General features: G+C 53.3%; 1 protein-coding gene across 2 annotated transcripts in view; it reads left to right on the forward strand.

Moving 5' to 3' along the window:
• tbc1d22a (TBC1 domain family, member 22a) overlaps nucleotides 1–19934 on the forward strand; it is a 142146-nt gene that overhangs the window by 35291 nt on the left and 86921 nt on the right. Inside the window, exons 6-8 of one of the 2 annotated variants that reach the window (XM_035427162.1) lie at nucleotides 8374–8502; nucleotides 11228–11290; nucleotides 17336–17450. In XM_035427162.1, the coding sequence (XP_035283053.1) occupies nucleotides 8374–8502; nucleotides 11228–11290; nucleotides 17336–17450 (307 nt within the window). Of the gene's footprint in view, nucleotides 1–8373; nucleotides 8503–11227; nucleotides 11291–11981; nucleotides 12048–17335; nucleotides 17451–19934 lie in introns of both variants that reach the window. The other variant, XM_035427161.1, reaches the window with a different exon arrangement.

Genomic DNA, 19934 nt, shown 5'->3' on the forward strand with positions numbered 1-19934 from the left:
GAGATCAGGTGCAGATTGATCAATGAAATCAATGATTCGTCCATGAAACTTAGAGTCATTCTGATTGGCTCAGTGCCAGGCTTCAGTGATGGCAACAGTCATTTCAGTTCTCTCTCTCAGTTTTAAATAGACTCCACTCTCTGCTTCCTCTGGCATATTATTTGGTTGGTTTTCAAAAAGCAAAAATTAAAAACTTTTTTTATTTTATGCCTGAAGCACTAAACACTCTCAAAAAAAAAAGCCTTAAAAAAAGAATCTAATCATGGCTCAGTTTAACATTGCTGTCTGAAAAATTGAGAAAGAGGCAGTGCATGCTCTGGGGAACCTTTACTAATTCTGCTTTCCAAAATGTCTACAGAGTTAAAGTGACAGTTCAGTTTTCCCAGACGTTTTCTCATTGTAATTGATATTCACTTCTTAGGCCAAATTTGGTTTGTCGTAGGCTGAGCCGCCTCTTCCTTCCTGCAACCAGCAAGGCTTGCTGAAGTATTTTTACCTGCTTGGGTCACAGTCTCGTGTCATTGATTTGAGCTTGAGCAATCTGTGTTTTTGAATGTATTTCCATTTGGCCGTCAGCTGGTAGCGTTAGCGTATGGAGGGTGCCTTTCCGCTGCCAGCCGCGCGAGCTGGAAATGAGCTTCGCTAAATGGATGAACATGGCCACGCCCTCGTCGCTGCCAAAAACATGTTGGACGCCTCTCAGCACCGCTCTGTCAGGGAGGGGTGTAATGCCTGCGCGCTGCATACAGGGGGCGCTGTTTTTCACGCCGGCTCGCCGTCCGGCTCAGCAGTCACAGCACGCGCTTCCCCGCTGCCCCGCGCAGATGCGCATCACGCGACGTCGGCGTATCAGTTGTACTTTGGCCTGTCCTCTTCGTGGCCGTCGGCGCGGAGACGGATTCTCTGTCATCCGAAAGGCTCGCCTCATCCCGCCCGCTCAAGTCTGCTGGCGGCGGCGGCGGCATTGAAATTCCGCGGCCGTCCCGCGCTCCCCGCGCGCGAAAGCAATCTGTCAGAGGTGCCCGGGACCGCGGGACCCCGGCGCGTGTTATTCCTCCGCGCCCCTGGAGGACTTCGGGGATCCGAGCGCCCGCCTGACCTTTAAATCCGTCCCGTGTCAGGAAGGACCCCCGCTCCGACGGGCGGCGCGGAAAACGCTTCTCTTCTCACGCGAGTCACGTCTGGCGTTCGGTAAACCCGCGCCCCGCCCGATACAAAGAGAAAAACCCGCCCTGTAGGAGCGCTGCTTCTGACCTTCGCCGCTCAGACGCACTCGTCTCGTCCTTCACTTTATTCTTTCCGGAGGGCGGCGGGCCCGTCGCGCGGAAGGGCCGGCGTGCGTTTCCCCACTCTTTTGTTCATAAATATCGGCGCGCTCGCGGTTCGGTGATTGAGAGAGTAATAAGCCTGCTGCTTTTTCTTCTCGGCCATTAGAAAAATCCTTCTCGGGAGATTAAACTGCGGCGATGCCTTTTGTCTTTAACCCCCCGTTCGTCTCTCTCTCTCAGGTTTTTGTTTTTTCCCGGCGTCATTCTGAGAGCCTGACGGCGGGGCTAGCTCTCTGCGCTCCTCCTCCGACGCGGAATTCTGCGGGGAGTATCGAGCGCTTGCCGCGTAATGAAGTGGTTTCCTGGTGGCGGGGGAGAGGCTTTTCTGCGCTAATAAGCCTTAATAAGCGGGGCCCGCTCGCCGGCCGCCGCCGCCGCCGTTGCCGTGGCCCCTGTTGCCGTGGCCGCGGGCGGGGGATTTGCAGCCAGGGCTTGGTATCGATGAGCGGAGCGGGATCCAGAAGCGAGGTGAAGGCTCCATTAATGAAGCCGGATTAGAAAGAGCAGGGCGGGGACGCTGCTCCTGTGATGTCACCGCCGGGGGGGGGGGGGGGGGGGGGGGGGGGGGGCGCTTTTAGGCCTCTGGAGCCAGGGGGAATGGGGGGGCGGTAGGGGGGGTCCCGGGGCCCTGCCGACCCACAGTGAGATGGGAACCGTGATGGATGGGGACGCCAGGTTCCAGTTCCTAATGGAGGACGTGGCCAGATAGTCATCACTTATCTCTCCTGACCCCGCCCCCTAACACCCCCTGCCCCCCCCCCCCCCCATCACACTTGGCCGCCTGAGACCGAGTGTCCGAGGCCGACCCCCCCCCCGGTAACCTCGTATGTCATCGCCATGCGTACCCCGCTGCAGTCAGAGCGTCCGGCCCGGGGTGTCTGTGGGACTTCTGGAGGGGAGGCGGTGTTTGGGAGTGCATTCAAGCGGCTGGATATCATGCTTTCAGAAGAGCGATAAGGAGCGCCACTGTCTGTGTGCCCGCTGTCTCTTTCTATTCCCTCGCTTTTAATGCACAATCAATCCCTCCCCCCCCCCCCCCCCCCCCACCCATCCAAGCCTGCTGACTTCACAACCTGCACCCCCCCCACCCATCCAACGCAGGAGCCGGCTCAAACGCTTCCCCCTAAGTAGAAATCATTTTCGTTTGTCAGTTCGTCCGCTTAGAAAATAAAGATTTAATTTACTCCGAAAATTGATTCTCCGAGCTGTTTATCCGTTTTATTTCTTCCTCCACCTCAGAAACATGAAAAAAGAGACGCCCGTTTACCGCCGCTCGGTATCTTATTAGGCGCGGCGTCTGAAGCGCGCGGCGTCTGCCAGAGATTAGCCGCGGCTGATGTCCGGGCTCGCCGCCGCCGCCGCCCCCTTTCCCTCCGATTTGCACGCTTTCCCTCCCTTTTCCTCCCTCCTCTTTCTTCTCTCCTCTCTCTCCGCTTCCCCGGCTTTTCGTGGCTGCTCGCCGTTGGCCCCTCGCTTGGCGGCGCGGCGCGGCGGCGGTCCGATAGAAAGCGCGGAGCGTTCCCCTGGCCTCGGCCTCTGGGGGCGCCCCGGCGCCGGCTCCCAGTTAACCTTGAGCGGGAGGAAGTCTTTTACGCCTTCTCATCATGCGGAGTGGCCGCCGCGCCTTGGAGGAGGCGAGGAAGCGCCCGCGCTCCCGCCGAAAGCGATATCTCTGCACAACACCCCGCTCCCGGAGTAATGAGTGCGTTTTAATGGCCCGCGCAAGTGCGCCTTTTTTCTTTTTTTCCTGTTTTTTTTTTTTTTTTTTTTTTTTGGTCGGAAACGGGACGACTCGGAGTCCAGCGTAAAATAGACGCGGCTGGAACAGCAGCGCGGGCGGCCGTGCGTGGAATCGCAGCGCAGGAGAGACGGTACCGGACGCGTCGCGTCTCTCTCTCTCTGGCCTGAAGGACGCTCCGAGCCGGTTAGCACAGACGAGTGTGAGGCGGAGCTGTTCTGAAGCGGGCGCTTGCTGGTCTGTTGCGTTTCCCTCCACGTGACGTCGAATACCCAGGAGAACGGTCCGTGGCCTTTGACGAGTAACCGCGTGCGTTCGGTCTCTCTCTCTCTCTCTCTCTCTCTCTCTCTTCACCATGGAGATGCGTTAAATCCTGCACGGCTTCGTCCAATAAAGACCTTGCAGTCGCCTGACCCTGGGTGACACTGTAGCGAGCTTTCAGAATCCACAACAAAAAGACGGCCTTTTTTCCCTGCGGTGCTTAACTCTGAGGTCTGTGAATGAGGAGCACAGAAACTGAACAATGAGCAGTGAATGCGTTGCGTTTTCCCATTAAGAGTCATGCAGCATTAAAAGAATTCAATCAGGAAAGCAGAAAAACATGACAGGCAGTTGTATGTATCATGGATATTGGGAAAACAAAGAGTTGTTGTTGGATATCTCACAGAAAGTCTTTGAATGTCCATTTTATACCCAAGAGTAGCTTACTGTTGGACGAACCGCACCGGATACACACTGGAGTCTTTGTGTGAGTCTCAGTTGCATTCATGTTAAATACATTTGCAGCGTTCGATCCGGCTGGGAGTCAGAGCGGTCTGAGCCACGCCTACCGGTGGAGTGAGCGCCCGCACCTGGGCGGTGTTACCCAATCAGGCCAGGCGCTTAAAGGTGTGCTCCTCTCCACGGTACGGGGCTGTTAGAGGCAGCGCATGCGGGGAGAGAGTGAGTTCGAGGGGGAACTGACAGGGCGAGTCTAACCTGGCTGGACGGGCTGAGAAGCTGTCGCCACCGCGGAGTTCGTTTTTTTCTTTTTTTTTTTTAGTTTCTTATTTTAGTTTGTTGTTTATTTTTCCCAGAGCCTGTGAAGGGGAAGTGTGAAGATGTTCATTTTTGTTTTTGTGTGTGTGTGTGTGGGTGCACTCGCTCTCTCTCTCTCCCTCTCTCTCTCTCTCCCTCCCTCTCTCTCTCTCGCTCTCTCGCTCCATGGGGCGTCCGTGGCGAAAATCCGGAACTGCCGCATCTCCCTCCCAGTGGTGTTGCACGTCATGTGACCACATCTTATGTTCGCAACATACATCACCATGAACATTAACCATACAATAGCCATGTGCAGTGTAATGGAGGGGGACTCTGTGTGGTGATTCACAGCACCGTGTCTGTAGTTTTGGCCTCTGATTCAGCTCATGTGAGTAGCTAGTCAGTAGGTCGCACTTTTATGGCCTTGTCTACTTGGATGAAGCTTTGTTGTGGGTTGTGATAAGCCATTCAAAGATGGATTCCACTGACAGTTGTGCCTCGTTGCTCAAATTGTGTTGATGTGGGAATGTGCGTTGGCACGCCAGGTGCGTTTCTGGCAAAAAAAAAAACTTTTAAAATGAGGTTTTTTATTGGCTCGGACTCGTCGCTCGGGGTGAGTTACACAGTCCAAACAGTGTTCGTTTGCACAGCTGGATGTTTGCTTGAGGGGAACCTCCACCGAAAAGCAAACAAACTCAAAACGCTCGATGCCAAGGCAAACGCAAGCGCAAACTCATTGATGCAGATCTTTTGTTGTTAGCCGGGTCTGGTGCTAGCGCTCATGTCAATCAGGTAAGTGCACTTCCGTGTCTCCTGTACTGTAAATAGCTCTGCATAGGAAGCCCTGCCAAAAAGAGCGTAATGTAATACAAATCTGCGCCTGTTAACGCTACGCCTCCAGGTACAGAGAGACAGCCAGCCTTCCAGCCAGAGCCGGAGACAGACAGCTGTCCCAGAGTGCATTGCTTTATTGTGTTTGTAAACAAAGGTCTCAGCTTCTCAAATATGAATAACAAAGGAAGCCAGCAATTTTTTAAAATCCAGGTAACAAATGAGAGTGGCTCTCAATGTAATGAGTTCATCTGCTTTTCCAGCGGAGGTTCTACTAAAGCAGATGCTGTGCCACGTCGGGGATTTGAACCCGAAACGTCCGGGTCCAGACCCGTTTATCCGGCCCCGTCTCCGTCCCGCCACCTCAGGGCTCTCGGCGCGTGAGGTATCGCCGTTTGGAGTATTTGCGATGGACAGGAAATGAAGTGAATAATGTTCTGCCGCTCTGGTTGCTGGTCCCCGCCTGGACGGGAGCCCAGATCCAATCAGGTGTTGCCGCGAGAGAGAAAGTTCTGGTCAGATGACGCTCGGGGGGACGGTCCTCCGTGCTCCTAGCAGAGGCCGCCGCGACTGTCCCCGTGGCGTAGGGGGCGACGTTTTATTATGCTGAAGGACAAATCCGCACAGGCGATTAAACAATGTTTCCCATTTAGTTAATATTGATGGTGCGAGGCTTTGACAAATGGGCTCCCTCCCCGCAACAGCTGGGAGAGGGAATTGATGAAAAGCCGTGCCTTGTTTAGGATTTTAAACATTATTTAGGCCTGAGCAGCGGGCTGCTCCATTCTTTCTGGGCCGGTGTGGGTGTGTGTGTGTGTGTGTGTGTGTGTGTATGAGTGTATGTGTGTGTTAGCGTGTGTGTGTGTGTGTGTGTAGGTGTGTGTGTGTGTGTGTGTGCGCGTGTGTGTGTGTGTGTGAGTGTGTGTCTGTGTGTATGCGCGTGTGTGCATGCGTGCACACGTGCCTGTGTGTGTGTGTGTGTGTGTGTGTATGTGTGTGTGTGTGCCGTGAGCGGTGTGTTGGCCTGTCCTCTCCGCGACCAGGCGGAACATCCATTACCGTACCCGCTTTCGTCTTTCTCGCGTTTGCACCTGTTCTGAGCGTTTCGTCCTCCACAGATGAAGAAAAAAAACGAAAAAAAAAGCGCTCTTCCTCGGCGCGGGGCCGCCTCTGCTTTTCCCTTCGCCGAGCCGCGCGGCTACGCTACGCGCCGAGCCGCATTTCCACGGCGTATCGATCTCCTCCTCCCGCCGCGGAAAAGGACAGCGCTGTTTCTGTGGCGTCCGCTGTGTTTGCGTAGCGCGTGACTCACCGCTCGACGGAGCGGTTCCGTCTTCGCCGTTTCAGACCGATGCCCCCTCCCCCCTCCCCCCCCGGCGTTTGGGACAACAGCCCGAAACGTACAGCGAGACGAGCCTGACGGCTTCTCTGACATCACGCAACCCGCATTTCTGACAGGGCGGAAACCCAATCGGGCTTGCATCTCCGCATCGCAGGCGGTCCCTGTGGAAATGCAGCCCGCATTCAGACGCATGCAATCTTGGAATGCGGAAATGGGTTTTTTTTTCTGCGCTGGTGGGAGAGAGAGAGAGAGAGAGAGAGAGAAAGGGAAGGAGGGAAGGAGGGAAGGAGGGAAGGAGGGAAGGAGACGTTTACGCACGGCCCGCGTTCTCCATTAAAACGCAGCCCTGGCCGAGGCGATCTGTCTTCTTTAGATGAGTGCCAGAGCTGTCTGTTTCAGCGCTTCGGAACGCATCCGCCAAGTCCGCGCGTCCGGAGGCGAAGCCCGACTCCGTATCTCTGCTCATCTTTAGTTTTTAGATCACGCATTAAGCATCGTTTGAGGCAATTATGACTTTTTGAAAAATCTTCAGCGCTTATCGAGTAGCATTAAACATGCGTGCTGCCAGACGGCAGCTGAATTTGCAACGAGCCTGTCGAACGGCGTTGGGAAAGGCATCCTGTGTCTGTCTGTGCCCCGTTAGCTATAACGATAAATATAGATGAATATCAGTATATTTCTCCTACGCTACGCTTCTTTCATATTTATCATCCGTAATGACGGGGCCCCGCCCCCTGTTCTGAGCGCTGGCCTGATTCCGATATCCTGGAAGCCACGCAGTGCATTATCAATTAGGTTTAATCTCTCTGACATCTGCTAATCGGCCTGATTCCTGCCATAAAGGGGCCGGCGTGGCTCGCATACATCTTGTTGTAAAAGCTGTCCGGGAGAGGAAGTAAAAAAAAAAAAAAAAAAGCACACGGGCGTGTGCGTCGGGTGATTAATGGATTTCTGGGCCCGTAAATTTCCCCGCAATCAATTATTTTATCCCGAGACTTTCTTTTTCTGGTACGGACATCTGCTGCGCATCGCCACGGAAACCATTTTGAAATAAAGTTCCCTCCTTTTTTTTTTTCGGAATCTATTTTAGCCGATGACAGGAGTCGATTCACTTGGCAGAACTTTGAGGCTGGAGGCGACGGTTCACCGGAGGCCAGCGCAGACCCCCCCCCCCCCCCCCACGGCTTTACTCCACTGCTCCGGAACAGGAAACACCCGTTCGGGGGGCCCGTGACACTTCCGCGGGCTGTAGGGGTGTCTCCGCCTGACCGTTTCGGTTTGGGCGAGGGAGGGGGGGTGGTGTGGGGGGGCACTGAAAGCGCGGTCTCGCTAAGTGGCTAGCGATGCGTTCGGCTCCCACGCTAGCGTTAGCGCTGGCGCTCGCTCGGCTCTCTGTTCCGCCCACGCGTGTCACACCGCCGAAGACCGCCTCCTCGCTGTCAGCGGCGTGGGCGCAGGGAGCAGCGCCGCTCAGCGCTGCGCCCGTCTGCTGCTTCTGAAGCGCGTTCTTACAGCTCTGTTTAGCAGCGAAGGTCAGCTCGCCACTCACTCCTCTTCCTCGCTGCCAGGCGGGCCAGATTAGGAGAGGGGGGAAATGGAGGACTTGTTGAGTCTGTGGCCTGGGTTACACAGTCAGGGCTCTTAGTCCCGGGACCTGTGCCACGCGTGGGACTGACAGGGTGTCGGTTTCACAAAGACCGAAATGGTGCCGTCTCTGCCCTGGGCATTCCCAACCCCCCCTACTCTCCCCCTGCCCCCCCCCCCCCCCCCATCTTGGGCCGGAGGGGAAGACTGCGGCCCGACACCAGTTCACCTGCACCTGACTGCCGCGCTGTTTCATCAGTCTCCCGCACAGAGGCCCATTGATCCGGTTCACGGGGGGGGGAGGACGTGCCCGCTCTGTGTGAGCCGCGCGCGGGCAGCCGGCCCGTCGGTCGGCCCGTGTCGGACCGGCGCTTCCCGGCGCTCCTCCGTGGGGCCGGCGGCTCGACCCGCGCTAGGAGACCTGGTCCCGTGCCACACCGCCGCCGCTCACATGAAAAGAAGCCCGCGCGGTTTGAAGAGCTGCCTGTAGTAACGGCCCCTGTGTGTGTGTGTGTGTGTGTGTGTGTCCGCAGGGCTACCTCCCGGCGAACACGGAGAGGAGGGAGAGCACGCTCCAGCGGAAACGCCAGGAGTACTTCGGCTTCATCCAGCAGTATTACGACTCCCGGAACGACGAGCACCACCAGGACACCTACAGACAGGTACTGCCTCCGGACACGGCCTCGCCACGGCCTCAGCCAATAGGGCGCCGCCTCAGAGTTACATCATCGCCATCAGAGAGTCGTGCAGTCAGGCTGGGACAGAGTTATAGAACCCTTGGTGGTCCCCTGTGGTCTGTGGACACTGATAGATGTGTCTAACAGACCAGTCAACCAGTCCTATGAGTGCACTGACTGATGGCCTGACAATTCAGGCTACCAGAGAGAGAGAGTGTGTGCGTTTGTGTGTGTGTGTGTGTGTGTGTGTGTGTGTGTGTGTGTGTGTGTGTGTGTGTGTGTGTAAAAGAGAGAAAGTTTGTGAGTGTTTGTGTGTGAGAGAATGACTGTGACAGAGTGTGAAAAAGAAAAGTGGGAAAGTTAAAAGTGGGAGAGAAAGGTGGAGTGTGAGTGAGAACGTGTTTATGTGTGTAGGAGTGTGTGAGTGAAGGAGTGGGTGTGATTGAGAAGGTGTATGTGTGTGTGAGAGATAGAGAGAGATAGAGTGAGAGAATGGAGAGAAGGTTGCAGATGATACTGATATTGGGGGAAAATAACCAAGAGCGGTCTGAACCCCAAACTCCGGCCCGTCCCCTCTGAGGAGCGCGAATGCCGCCGTGCTCAGGACCTGAAAGGGGCCACTGGCAGGTCGTTGGGCCCTGAGACGGGATTACAGGCCCGGTTATCTGGTGATAAGTGCTTCTGCCTGCCGCTCTCTCTCTCTCTCTCACACACACACACACACACACTGACACACTCCAGCACACACACGCAGGGATGTCTCTGGGAGAGGCTGAACCGCTCCGCTCAACATCTCCCTGTCATTCGCCAAATCCCAGCAGCTCCACTGCACCGCCAAAAAGCGCGTCCATTTGGCCCATTAAAGAGGGTCCGGCCCCTGCAGCTGGCCCACACTGACTGGCAGATTTAGGACTGGGATAGGTACCTCCATCCAACGACACGTTTGAGGATAAAAATGGCGACCAGATAAACCAGATTTTTAGCAGCCTCCCGGTTTGCCTAATAAGATTTCATTGTTCAGTCTTCCTAATTTAAAGTGAGTCAGAGTGATTTCATTAATCTGCCTTTAAAAGTGCAGCAGTAATTGTGGTAGTACCTTTTAATGCCACGTGGGGTTTTTGCTTGCTGGCTGGACGTGCCCGAGCAGTGATGAGTCAGAGCTGGAGATAGGTCTCATATGCTTCCTGTGCTAGTTGATTATTTATTCATTTATTTACTCATTTCTGTGGAAAGTTTCCCTTGCTCCATGCCGGCCGTTCACAGTTAAGAGTGGAAAGCAGAAGGGCCGTTCGGTGAGAGGATTCGAGATTCCTTACACATCGTTCAGAGAACGCATGTGTTTTATTGACTCTGGTTTGCATCATCGTTCACTGTTTCTGGAGCCCTGTGTGTGTCCACGGTGTCTGGCCCCCCAGGCCCGGTGAGGAGTCAGAGCTCTCCTGGGCTGGGTGTGAGGGTGGGGCCGGCCTGTAGCGGCTACGCTCCGCAGCCTTAGACCCCCGCCTCACGCTGCTCTGACCAGCGTGCACCTTTCTCTCGCTCTGTCTCTCTCTGTCTCCCTCTCTCTCTCTCTCTCTCTCTCTCCCTCCCTCCCTCTCTCCCTCTCTCTCTCTCACTTTCTTGCTCTCTCTGTCTGTCTCTATTTCTCTCTCCCTCTCTTGCTCTCTTGCTTTCTTGTTCTCTCTCCCGCTCTCTCTCTATCTCTCCCCCCTCTCCCTCGCTCTCTCCCTCCTTCCCTCTCTCCCTCTCTCCCCCTCCCTCTCTCTCCCCCTCCCCCCCTCTCTCTGACAGCTGGATTTCCTTCATGTATCTGTGAGTGACAGATTCTCAGAGCTCTGTCTGTCTCTGGTCTCCAGCATCGTTACAGCCCCTCCTAATTTCCCCAAGGCCTCACACAGACCCCCCCTTTACCCCCAATGAGCCTCTGAGCTGGAGCAAGAAGCCTTTTCCCCAGCGCAACACACATTTCCACGCACACTAATGCAAATGCTAACATAAATATGAAATATTAACAGCATTCATAAATATTAAATGGATCATTTCAATACGTCTGATGTATTTGAAAATTGTTTCTTCATAAACCATTTTCTTCATATTTTTCCCTTTGCCTGAAACGAATAGCTGGTTTTATCTAAATCTATCTCTATCTAAATGATTATCTTTCTCACACGTATTTAATAAGGAAGCAAATTAATAAGCGCATATGACATCTAAGAAGCAGTCTTTACAGTTTCACTGAAAGTGCAATAAGTGTGTCGAAATCAGGCAGCTATGTTAATTTAGTAATCCTAATTGCATTTTCAACTGTCAGATAATGTATATTCTTTGATGACTGTGGTAATGAGGGTGTATCAGCCACACCTCCTTGTCCTGCCTTGGTCCCACAATTTCTGATGGTCATATTTTGAATGCAGTTTTTGTGACTATATACTGTATATGTATATGTATATTAAGCTGTGTTGTGGCTGTATCATTGGGCGGTGGGGTGAGTTGCATTATTTTACCATCGTAGAAAATGAAAATCCAAATCGCTGCAAAGGTCACCTGAAAGGAAAGCGTCGAAAACCCTTGAAGTGTTACTGTGTGCATGTGTTATTGTCTCTGGAAATGGTGCGGTTCCCTTGGGCCCTCTGTGTTATTGATCGTGTTAACCCAGTGGATTGCTCCTGAGTGCTGTGTGTGTTTGTGCTGTTCTCTCCCGGACTGTCAGATCCACATAGATATCCCCCGTATGAGTCTGGAGTGTTTAATACTGCAGCCCCGAGTGACGGAGGTAAGAGCGGCAGGCCAACAGGGGGCGCTGTCGCCCCGCCCCGCCCCGCCCCGTCAGCAGCGGCATGCCCTCAGCTCGTCTGCCGGAAGCCCAGTCTGTCTGTCTGTCCGTCTGTCCGTCCGCCTGTCTGTTCTGTCAGGGTCCTGAACGCTGAACCGGGTGTTGGGGTCTCTGTCAGCTTCACCTGCTGTAACGCAAGGCTCAAAGAGTGCAAACAAACTCTACGAAGGCCGCGGACGCCCTGTTACTTAATAACAGGGGTGCTGTAAGGACACATTACTCTGGATGTGCTTGCAGTGCGTCCATCTTTCCCTTTTATTACACAAACAGCCCCATCGGTCACCGCAGCAAGACTGTTATGCTTTTGCGGAGATCGGTTTAATTCCTGCCTGCAGTTCATTACTGCGTTATTGGCTCTGTGGGAGAGATGAACGGACTTCCGCGCTCAGGAAAGAGCCGCTGCGGTGGGGCCGGCCGCTTCGCCGCGCTCGCTAACGCCGCGGCGGGTTTGGCGGGAGCCCGTACGGCAGGTGAGGCCCCCCCCACTCGACCCCACGGCCCGGTTCGGCGCGATAAGGAAGCTCTGCGGAACCCGGGGCCCGGTTCGGCTAACCGGCGGCGCCTCTCTCTAACGGCCGATGGCAACCCAGGATAACCCGGCTGTGCGCCTCTTTGTGTTCTCTCCCCGCAGATTCACATTGACATTCCGAGAACTAATCCTCTTATTCCTCTCTTTCAACAAGCTTCTGTGCAAGAGGTGAGACTTCCACACACATGCAGTGCACACACACACACACACACCTGCTCACTCGGGCGCGCACACACATATTGCACATTATTCGCACATACACACACTAACATACACACATGCACACTCACAGGTTTCTTCTATTATGTTGAAACGGCTGCATATGAGTCACAGACCCATTAGCCACAAGCCCGTTCTGCTATGCTAGGAAGCTTCCCGTATTGTATAGACACCTGGGAACGAGAAGCCCTCTTTTACACGACTACACAGAGAACACCGGAGCGTGATCGATAGAAACAGCGCGTCTGGGTGTTAATGGTGTGAAAACAATGCACAGTACAATTTCCTGGCGCTAACAAATCTGTTATTAACGCATTTTTTCTCTCCCACGGGTGGCGATCGATACGTCTCTCAGATCCGGGCCCGAATAGGTCGCGCACGTGCGTGTACAGGTGTCGCGAGACGTTGGGTGGAATATGGGTGCTAATTAACGTTGCCGGGGAGCGGGGCCCTAACGAACCTGGGGCCCCGTCTCGCGCACCTCCTAAAGGCGCGAGAACAAGCGCTCCGTTAATTAAGGAGGGGAGGGGGTTACAGGTGGAGAGGCCGTTGAGTGCTCTGCCCTCTCCTCGGGTTCAGCTCTGCACCGCTCCCTCTGTGTCTGCCCTCTGGGTCCGGGCCCCCCCCCCTCCACCCCCCCTCAGACTTTACCAGGGCCGGAGGTCTGCTGGGTCTAACCGCCCGGCTAAAGGTCGCGCGGCTACCAGCTAAAAAAAAATCAATACAGAATTTAAGACGGGTTTCTCTCCCCCGCTTTACAGGACCTCTTTAGGTGTGCGTTTCGGCTTGTGCGAGTCGCGACCCGTAGCGGTAAAACCTTTTTTATTTCTGATATCAGTTCCCCCCCACCCCCCCACCCCCCCTCAGGTGTTACTGTGGATATAAACACATAGTTCTTTTTCACACAGCAGAACTACTTCGGTAAACCAAGTCGTTGTGCGGATATCGTCGGTACCGCGTTATCATTTGCGTTCCTTGGCCATATTAAAGGCATTCGTCTGAGGGGGAACATACGCTGAGCCACGTGCCGTGTGGTTATGCTCCACGGGCTGCGCTGGGCTCGGTGATCTGCCATTATGTTCCGCACTTCAAGTTCCGCTGGTCTTTTGGTTGCCATGGATATGGACGTATATCAAAGCCGTGGGCTTGCCTATACAGTGGCGGTAGTACGTAGCAGATGTCGGTATAGGGGTAATAAATTCAATCAAGATTTCCAGTGGAAAAAGGCATATTGACTGTTATATGTTGATTACAATTAGTCAGAGCCGGTATAAAAAAAAATGTAAACAAGCTTATGGAATGATATTGAATGAAAACAAACTAAAAAAAAAAAAAACGGTAGTCATTACAGTATTAATTTACGACTTATGTGAGCATTGGACATGTATTAAAGTCTGTGCGGTGGATCAGTCAGGTGTGTTTATCTGGCAGTGAGATGGTCGAGTTTGAAGTGAAGGCCTCTCCCTGGACCACCGTAAGGTCAATTATAGATCACCACGCTGAGAAGTCAGTGATGGTGGGAAATCCAGTATGTTGGATGTTATATTACTGTATGCAGTTGAGGCGGTGGTGTTACCCCTCATCGTCTCCTGTGCTGAGGAGCTGAGGAGCTCAGTGAAGCGGATCGTCTTCCATCTTCCTGCGTTCGCACTACTAAATGTTTCACTGCGCTGCTAAATAGTTAAACCTGCTAGCGCCGGCGCTACCATCAAAACAAATTAGCGCGCGCCTCTCTCTACTGGATCTGCTCAACAGACGGCGGTAACGGGCGACTCGGGGCGTCGCAGCCTGAGATCCGACGTGTGAAGAGCGATCCTCCGGGCCCTCTGTGTCCTCCCCGATCGCGCGGAGTCGCGTGGAGGTCACCGTCCGCCCGTCAGGCGCCTGAACGTCCGCGCAAACCGAGGACCGCTCCAGAAGCTCCAGCGCCGCGTTGGCATTGAAAGGGGGGTTTCGGTGACCGTGAAGGCGCGGTCTCTCAGACCGAGACCGTGCAGACCTGCCGGTTCCACTGGACAAAAAACTCCAGGCCGACTCGAACCAGTATCGCTATCCGTACCGCTAAACCCAGAGCTGGGTCTTTCTGTCCCGGGAGTGGAAAACAGACCGTGTTCCTCAGGGAAACCGTTGATCGTGATGCAGCGTTCACGCAGCCTCAGGACCGCAGCGCAGTCACTCAGAGATAGACCCGTAGCAAATTCTCTCAGCGCTAGACCTGTAAGAACTGAAACCAATCCACCCGAGAGAAAGAACACATTGAGAAACACATTCCCAGAAAAATAGACCCATAATTAAGGGTCGAAGCAGGACAGGTGCTGGAAGCTATTCTTTTTGTGTGGATTCTTATTTTTTTCCCTTTTCCATTTGCATTCCATTAAATTTTTTGCTGGTAAGAGCTACGCTTACCAAATTTGGTACGCTTGTCCTACACGCAACTGCAGAGATTGCCCACCTGTTGCAGTCGTGCATATAACAATTTTGTGATTTTATTCACAAGCCCGGCCCCCATGTCCCATTTGACTGCGTTTGCTACACAGCTCCCTCTCCTCCTGAGAATATTTACCTCGTATTGGGTTTTCCACCATTTTTAATTTTCCTGAAAACTTAAACTTTTCTGAAAAAGCTTCTCCTAGATGACTTACTTCTCTTAAAGAATGGTCAAATGATGAGCCAATGAAGGCTGAGTGGCCATGGCTTGTACAAGTTATTATAAATTCCTAATGGTTTGGCCTAAAATGATCACAGTTAGTGTGTATTTTCAAATTTATTAAACCTTCCGATTTATGTCACTGTCCCGGTTAAAAGACATACGGCTCCATATTTAAAGAAAATACTCAAAAATCAAGATTATCTTACATTTACATGTTAACAGTTTAGGCATTTAGCAAACACTTATCCCCAGTGACTCATATTGCGTGTAAGAAGTTCTCACTAAGGCAGACCCAAGCGCATTCACCATCCAGTGGACCCATAAACCATCCACTGTGGGGCAGACCCAGTAAAACATGGCTCTTTGACACGGGTCCACTCGAACCAGGAACAGGAACGTCACACTGCATGTTCTCGCTTTCGCGGCAGTCCGCTCGCTCTCTGCTCCCCAGACCGCATGGCCGTCCCCCCCACCCCTCTCTGGGCTCACACCCTTACCTCTACGCGCTCTTCCTCTTCCTCTACGTGCATGAGTCACACACACACACACCTGTAACGCGAAGTCTTTAATCTGAATAATGAAAGCCCGTGACTGCTTTAACTGACTACTGTATGCGTAGTGCCATTCTATGTGAATAATTATGTCCGTACAGGATCTTAAAGGAAGCTGAGCAGAAAGAACATATGAAAGCTTCTTTTAAGCGCTTCTCATCCCCGGCCCCCTGGGATCGCTTATTTTCACTGCGGCTGAACTCCTAATTAAGAAAGCTTAAAGCCAGTCAGTATCGCCAGTTAATTTGGCACAAACGAGCGGAAAAACAAGTCTTCGCTTACATCTTTTTTTTATTTATTTTTTTTAACAGAACCTCGACACGTTTCTCTCGCGACACGTCGCTACTTTTGAGTTAGCGGCTCGAGCCGAGCCGAGCCGAGCCGAGCCAAGCCGTTCGAGGCTTTTCTCCGATCGTACGGCGGCGATACGAGGTTGAGAGTTGGCGCACTAAGCAAATCGCGGTGATAGAGGTGGTAGCTCTGCCGTCACGGCTTCCCCCGGCCTCTCTCCGGAACGTTCCGGTGAGGGGGGGGGCATTGATTTCTGATGCCCGTTTTAGTGTCTGATTTCCCCTCCCTAACGGGGGGGCAGCGAGGGGAACCCTGGTCGTGAATTCCAGGGTGTTCACTGAAGGGAGAGCGGCAGTCTCATCCTCCCCTGTCCCACACTGCAGGAAATGAGACTGATAATGGTGACCAATGTCAATAGCATTAATGCTGGCTCCCATTCATAATCATCATTATAATACTACTGCTACTACTATTAATAATAATAATAATAATAATAATAATAATAATAATAACGATAATAATAATAATAATAATAATAATAATAATAATAGTGCGGTTAGGCTGGCTGTATGATGAATCTTACTGGGCTTTTGTACATAGTGAGAAATGAGTTTTTTTCTAAGATGACAGAAACATGACGGGCAGTGCGCTCTGCGCTCTGTTATATACCATCAGCCCCCTTGTCAAGCGCAGGCAGCGGCTGAAAAAAAGGAAAATGTAAATCCATTTCCGCGCTTGATTTAAGTTGAACTTCAAGCCTCTTTTAATTCAGGCGGGCTGACAGCGGGGCGAAGCATTAAAAACCCTTGTAGACACCGCCTTTAATGAAGATGGAAGTGTTTGCCTTGGTACGAAAAGATGAAGAGGAATGGGGGGGGGGGGGGGGGGGGGAAGTGGAAGTCGAGCAAAAGTCCTTGATACGCGGCGGCGGCGGCGGCAGCGGCGGAAAGGCGGGCGAAAGCGCGGGTGAAAAATTGATAGTGAAGCGCGTGATTTATTTTTTCCTCAGTCCCGCACTCCTTGATCAAGTAACACCAGTCGGTTTACCTTGACCCAAATCTATAAATACTGTATCCTGAGCGGGATGCACCGCCTCTCCTTACATACGGCTCACCACGCAAATACGCAGCGGCTAGGCTAATCGTCCTCTTCCCTCAGCCTTGCCTCTGTCTTAGCGTTTTAACCGTCTGACTAATGCTCCCATGGGCGCTCTTAAAAACAATCGATCAGAATAGATATTTTTTTGTGGGGTGGGGGATGGGGTGGTGGTGGTGGTGGGGGGGGGTCTTTGCTACTCTGAATTCTCTATCTGAACTGTCTGGTGTTAATTTCAGAATTTGGATGTGAAAATATGACTGCCTATGTACATACTAAGCGTGTGTGTATAGATTAATATACTCTAGCAATACAGGGCCTGATTTACATTTAAGATGTGTACTGTAGCATGTGCACAATCTTTTAACACACGCGGAACCAATAACATGACCAATGATTGGTCATGGGTTTTGTTTTGCTCCAATCATCAGTTGTGTTATTAGTCTTGCATGTGCTAAAAGCTTTTGCATGTGCTAAAGGTCTTAGTGATTCAGAACCACAGTGCCATGTTAATGGTATTTTTAGCTGAATGTAGAGGGTCTAAAGGAACCCATTTGTGAATGGGTATGAAAGGAAGCAGACAGTTGTTGCTTTCTTGGCTTTTTATATGTGCAGATTTGATACGTGACCCTTTATTTCCCCAAATGTAGATCTTTGAGCGAATCCTTTTCATCTGGGCCATCCGCCACCCCGCCAGTGGGTACGTGCAGGGCATCAACGACCTCGTCACTCCCTTCTTTGTCGTTTACGTCTTCGAGTACATCGGTAAGTGTTTTTTTTCACTTCTGTGTGTGTGTGTGTGTGTGTGTGTGTGTGTGTGCGCGCGCGCGCGCGTGCCTTGTGTGGGGTATCGCGGCATTGCCCCCCCTGCTGAGACCCAGAGTGCCCCCCAAGAGTGCGTTTGACCTCACGAATCCAGCCGGCTTCCTCCGTGTGGAAGATCGCCGTGGCGACGGCTTTAATTGGCTCCGCGCTACGGAAAGAACACGGAGGCGCGCTGAAAGACAAGCCCGCCTCTTCCCTTCTGCGGCTGCGTGCATCTCCCGGTCCCCACAAGGGCTGGGGTCCCTCTGGAAGCCGAGCCTGCGGCGGCCCGGCCGGTCCTCCGCACCCAGCAGATGGAACCGCTGCATAAGGAGGCTGCTCAGAGGCTCGATCGAGCCAGCCAGCCTGGAACACCGGGCGGGGAAATTAGCTTATAAACGCGGGGTCGCGGGTTCAAATCCCAGCCGGGGACTCTCGCGGCTGTGCCTGTAAACAAGGTCCGTGCTTATTTGGATCGCCTCGATAACTGTGCAGCTGCCTGAATGGATAATGTGCTTTCTAAACTGCGTGAGATTTTTCCTCTGCAGTAAGTTGAGAATGTAATGTGCTGTACCTGTGGTGGGCAGGGATGGCTCCAGGGGTGCGTGTGTCATCGCCTCAGTCTTGACCACATGTCGTTGAAAGGGCGTACTCCTCGTTTTCTCTAGCTCTACTCTCTGTTGCTTCCTCAAAGGCTTCCAGGTCTTCATATTCCTGTATCTTTATGCTCTTTGCATACATGCTCTTCTTTAAATAGTACTTAATAACACTGACTTATGCTCAGTGAGCATTAGTGAGTGTTATTAGTGAGTGCTATTTAAAGACATGACATAATGCTCAGTGTGATGTGTCTCCGCTCTCATGCACTGCAGTGTATCTGCTTGCCGGTCAGAACACGCGGCTGTACAGAGCAGCCGGCTGATAAACGTGTCACTTCCCTCTGCCGGGATAAAGACGCAGCTCTGGCAATGGCTGCTGGGAGTTTCCCTCAGGGAGGGGGGACCAAACTTTGTTCTGGAGGGCCGCCGTCCGGGCTCTCCGGCGAAGCTCTCTGAGTTCAATCTCTCAACCCCCCCCCCCCATTCATTACCCACAATTCTGCTGGGTCCAATAAAGAGTGACGTTAGCGAGACAGCTCCTTCAGTCAAAGCGGGGCGCGCGGTCCAGCTCTGGGCTGCTGGGGCTCTATTAAACTCGGGGAAACGGAGCCGGGGCGTCGCCTCGGAGACACGGAGGCGCCGGCGCGGGGGGGGAGGGGGTGGGTGGTGGGGGGGGAGCAGCCGTCATCCAATCAATTTTCACTAAGGCCGGGGGAAAAAATAACGCAGTTCAGAGGTTAAAGCTGGGATGAAGAAATCGGCCGGTTGACAGTCGGTTGTCGAGTTTTATTTCAGCCGTCTCGTGGAACGGCACGGCGGGGGGGCGGGGGGGGGCGGGGGGTCAGGGATGAGGCGGCGGTGGGGGTGGGGTGGGGGGGGGGGCAGTGTTTGCTCTGGCAAGTCTCTGGTTGGCTCCCAGCCCTACAGCTGCATACATGTATCATACAAGTACAGTTTGTCTGAAATCCCCTATGCACCTCTAATGGTCACACCAGTCCTTACGGAATATTCCGTTTGCTAAAGCGTTGCTTCCTATCTCCAAGATACATCAGATGAATTCTACTGCTCCTGTCCAGAATTCTCTGCTTGAGCTTCTATATTTCCTGTACATAACAGCCACCCTCGCTACTTAGATGTGTATGAAAGATAGCTGAATGTAAACTGACCCTGTATATTGTACAGTACTCTGCGTAGCTAAATATCTTAGCACTCGTGAACAACGGGTGACCCGATTGGTACTGTGTACAGGGATCTGCTGTCACACTGCGTGGCAGGCGACATGGTGACGCTGCCTCGTGTCAGAGATCCCAGAAATCTCACCATCTTGAAAGAGCGACACGTAATTATGAGCCTGCTGTAGAGATGCATCTACCATCCACCCATTGCGTGCTGGCCTGGGTTTGTTGCCAGGCGCAGCGTGTCAGCTCTATCCCCGCCCCCTGGCTCCGCCCCCCCCACCCCACCCCCGCCCTCCTCGAACCCCGGTCCCTGTTAACCCCCGGGGGGGGGGGGGGTGACCGCGGGGCTGGCACGTCGCCGCGCGCGGATCCGTCGTTAGGCGGGTGTCAGCCGCGGCGTGCGTCTCTCACCCAGAGCGGTCACCCGGGTGCGAACGAGGCTGTGAGTGACGGGCGCGCGATCTGAGCGATGAACCGGCGGGGCTCCGCGGCAACCGGGACCCGCCTGAGCGAGGGGGCGGGCCGCGCTCGTCTCGCGCTCGTCCCGCGCTCTCAAAGCCGCGCACACGCACGCGTTCTCATCCCCGCGCCGCGCGTTCTCCTCCGGACGCCACGCCTGCTCGCTAGTCCGGATGCTCAGTCTCCTGTACAAAAAGGGCTTCTGCATG

Source organism: Anguilla anguilla, chromosome 7 (assembly GCF_013347855.1).
Source record: "Anguilla anguilla isolate fAngAng1 chromosome 7, fAngAng1.pri, whole genome shotgun sequence".
Classification (NCBI taxonomy): Eukaryota; Metazoa; Chordata; class Actinopteri; order Anguilliformes; family Anguillidae; genus Anguilla; species Anguilla anguilla.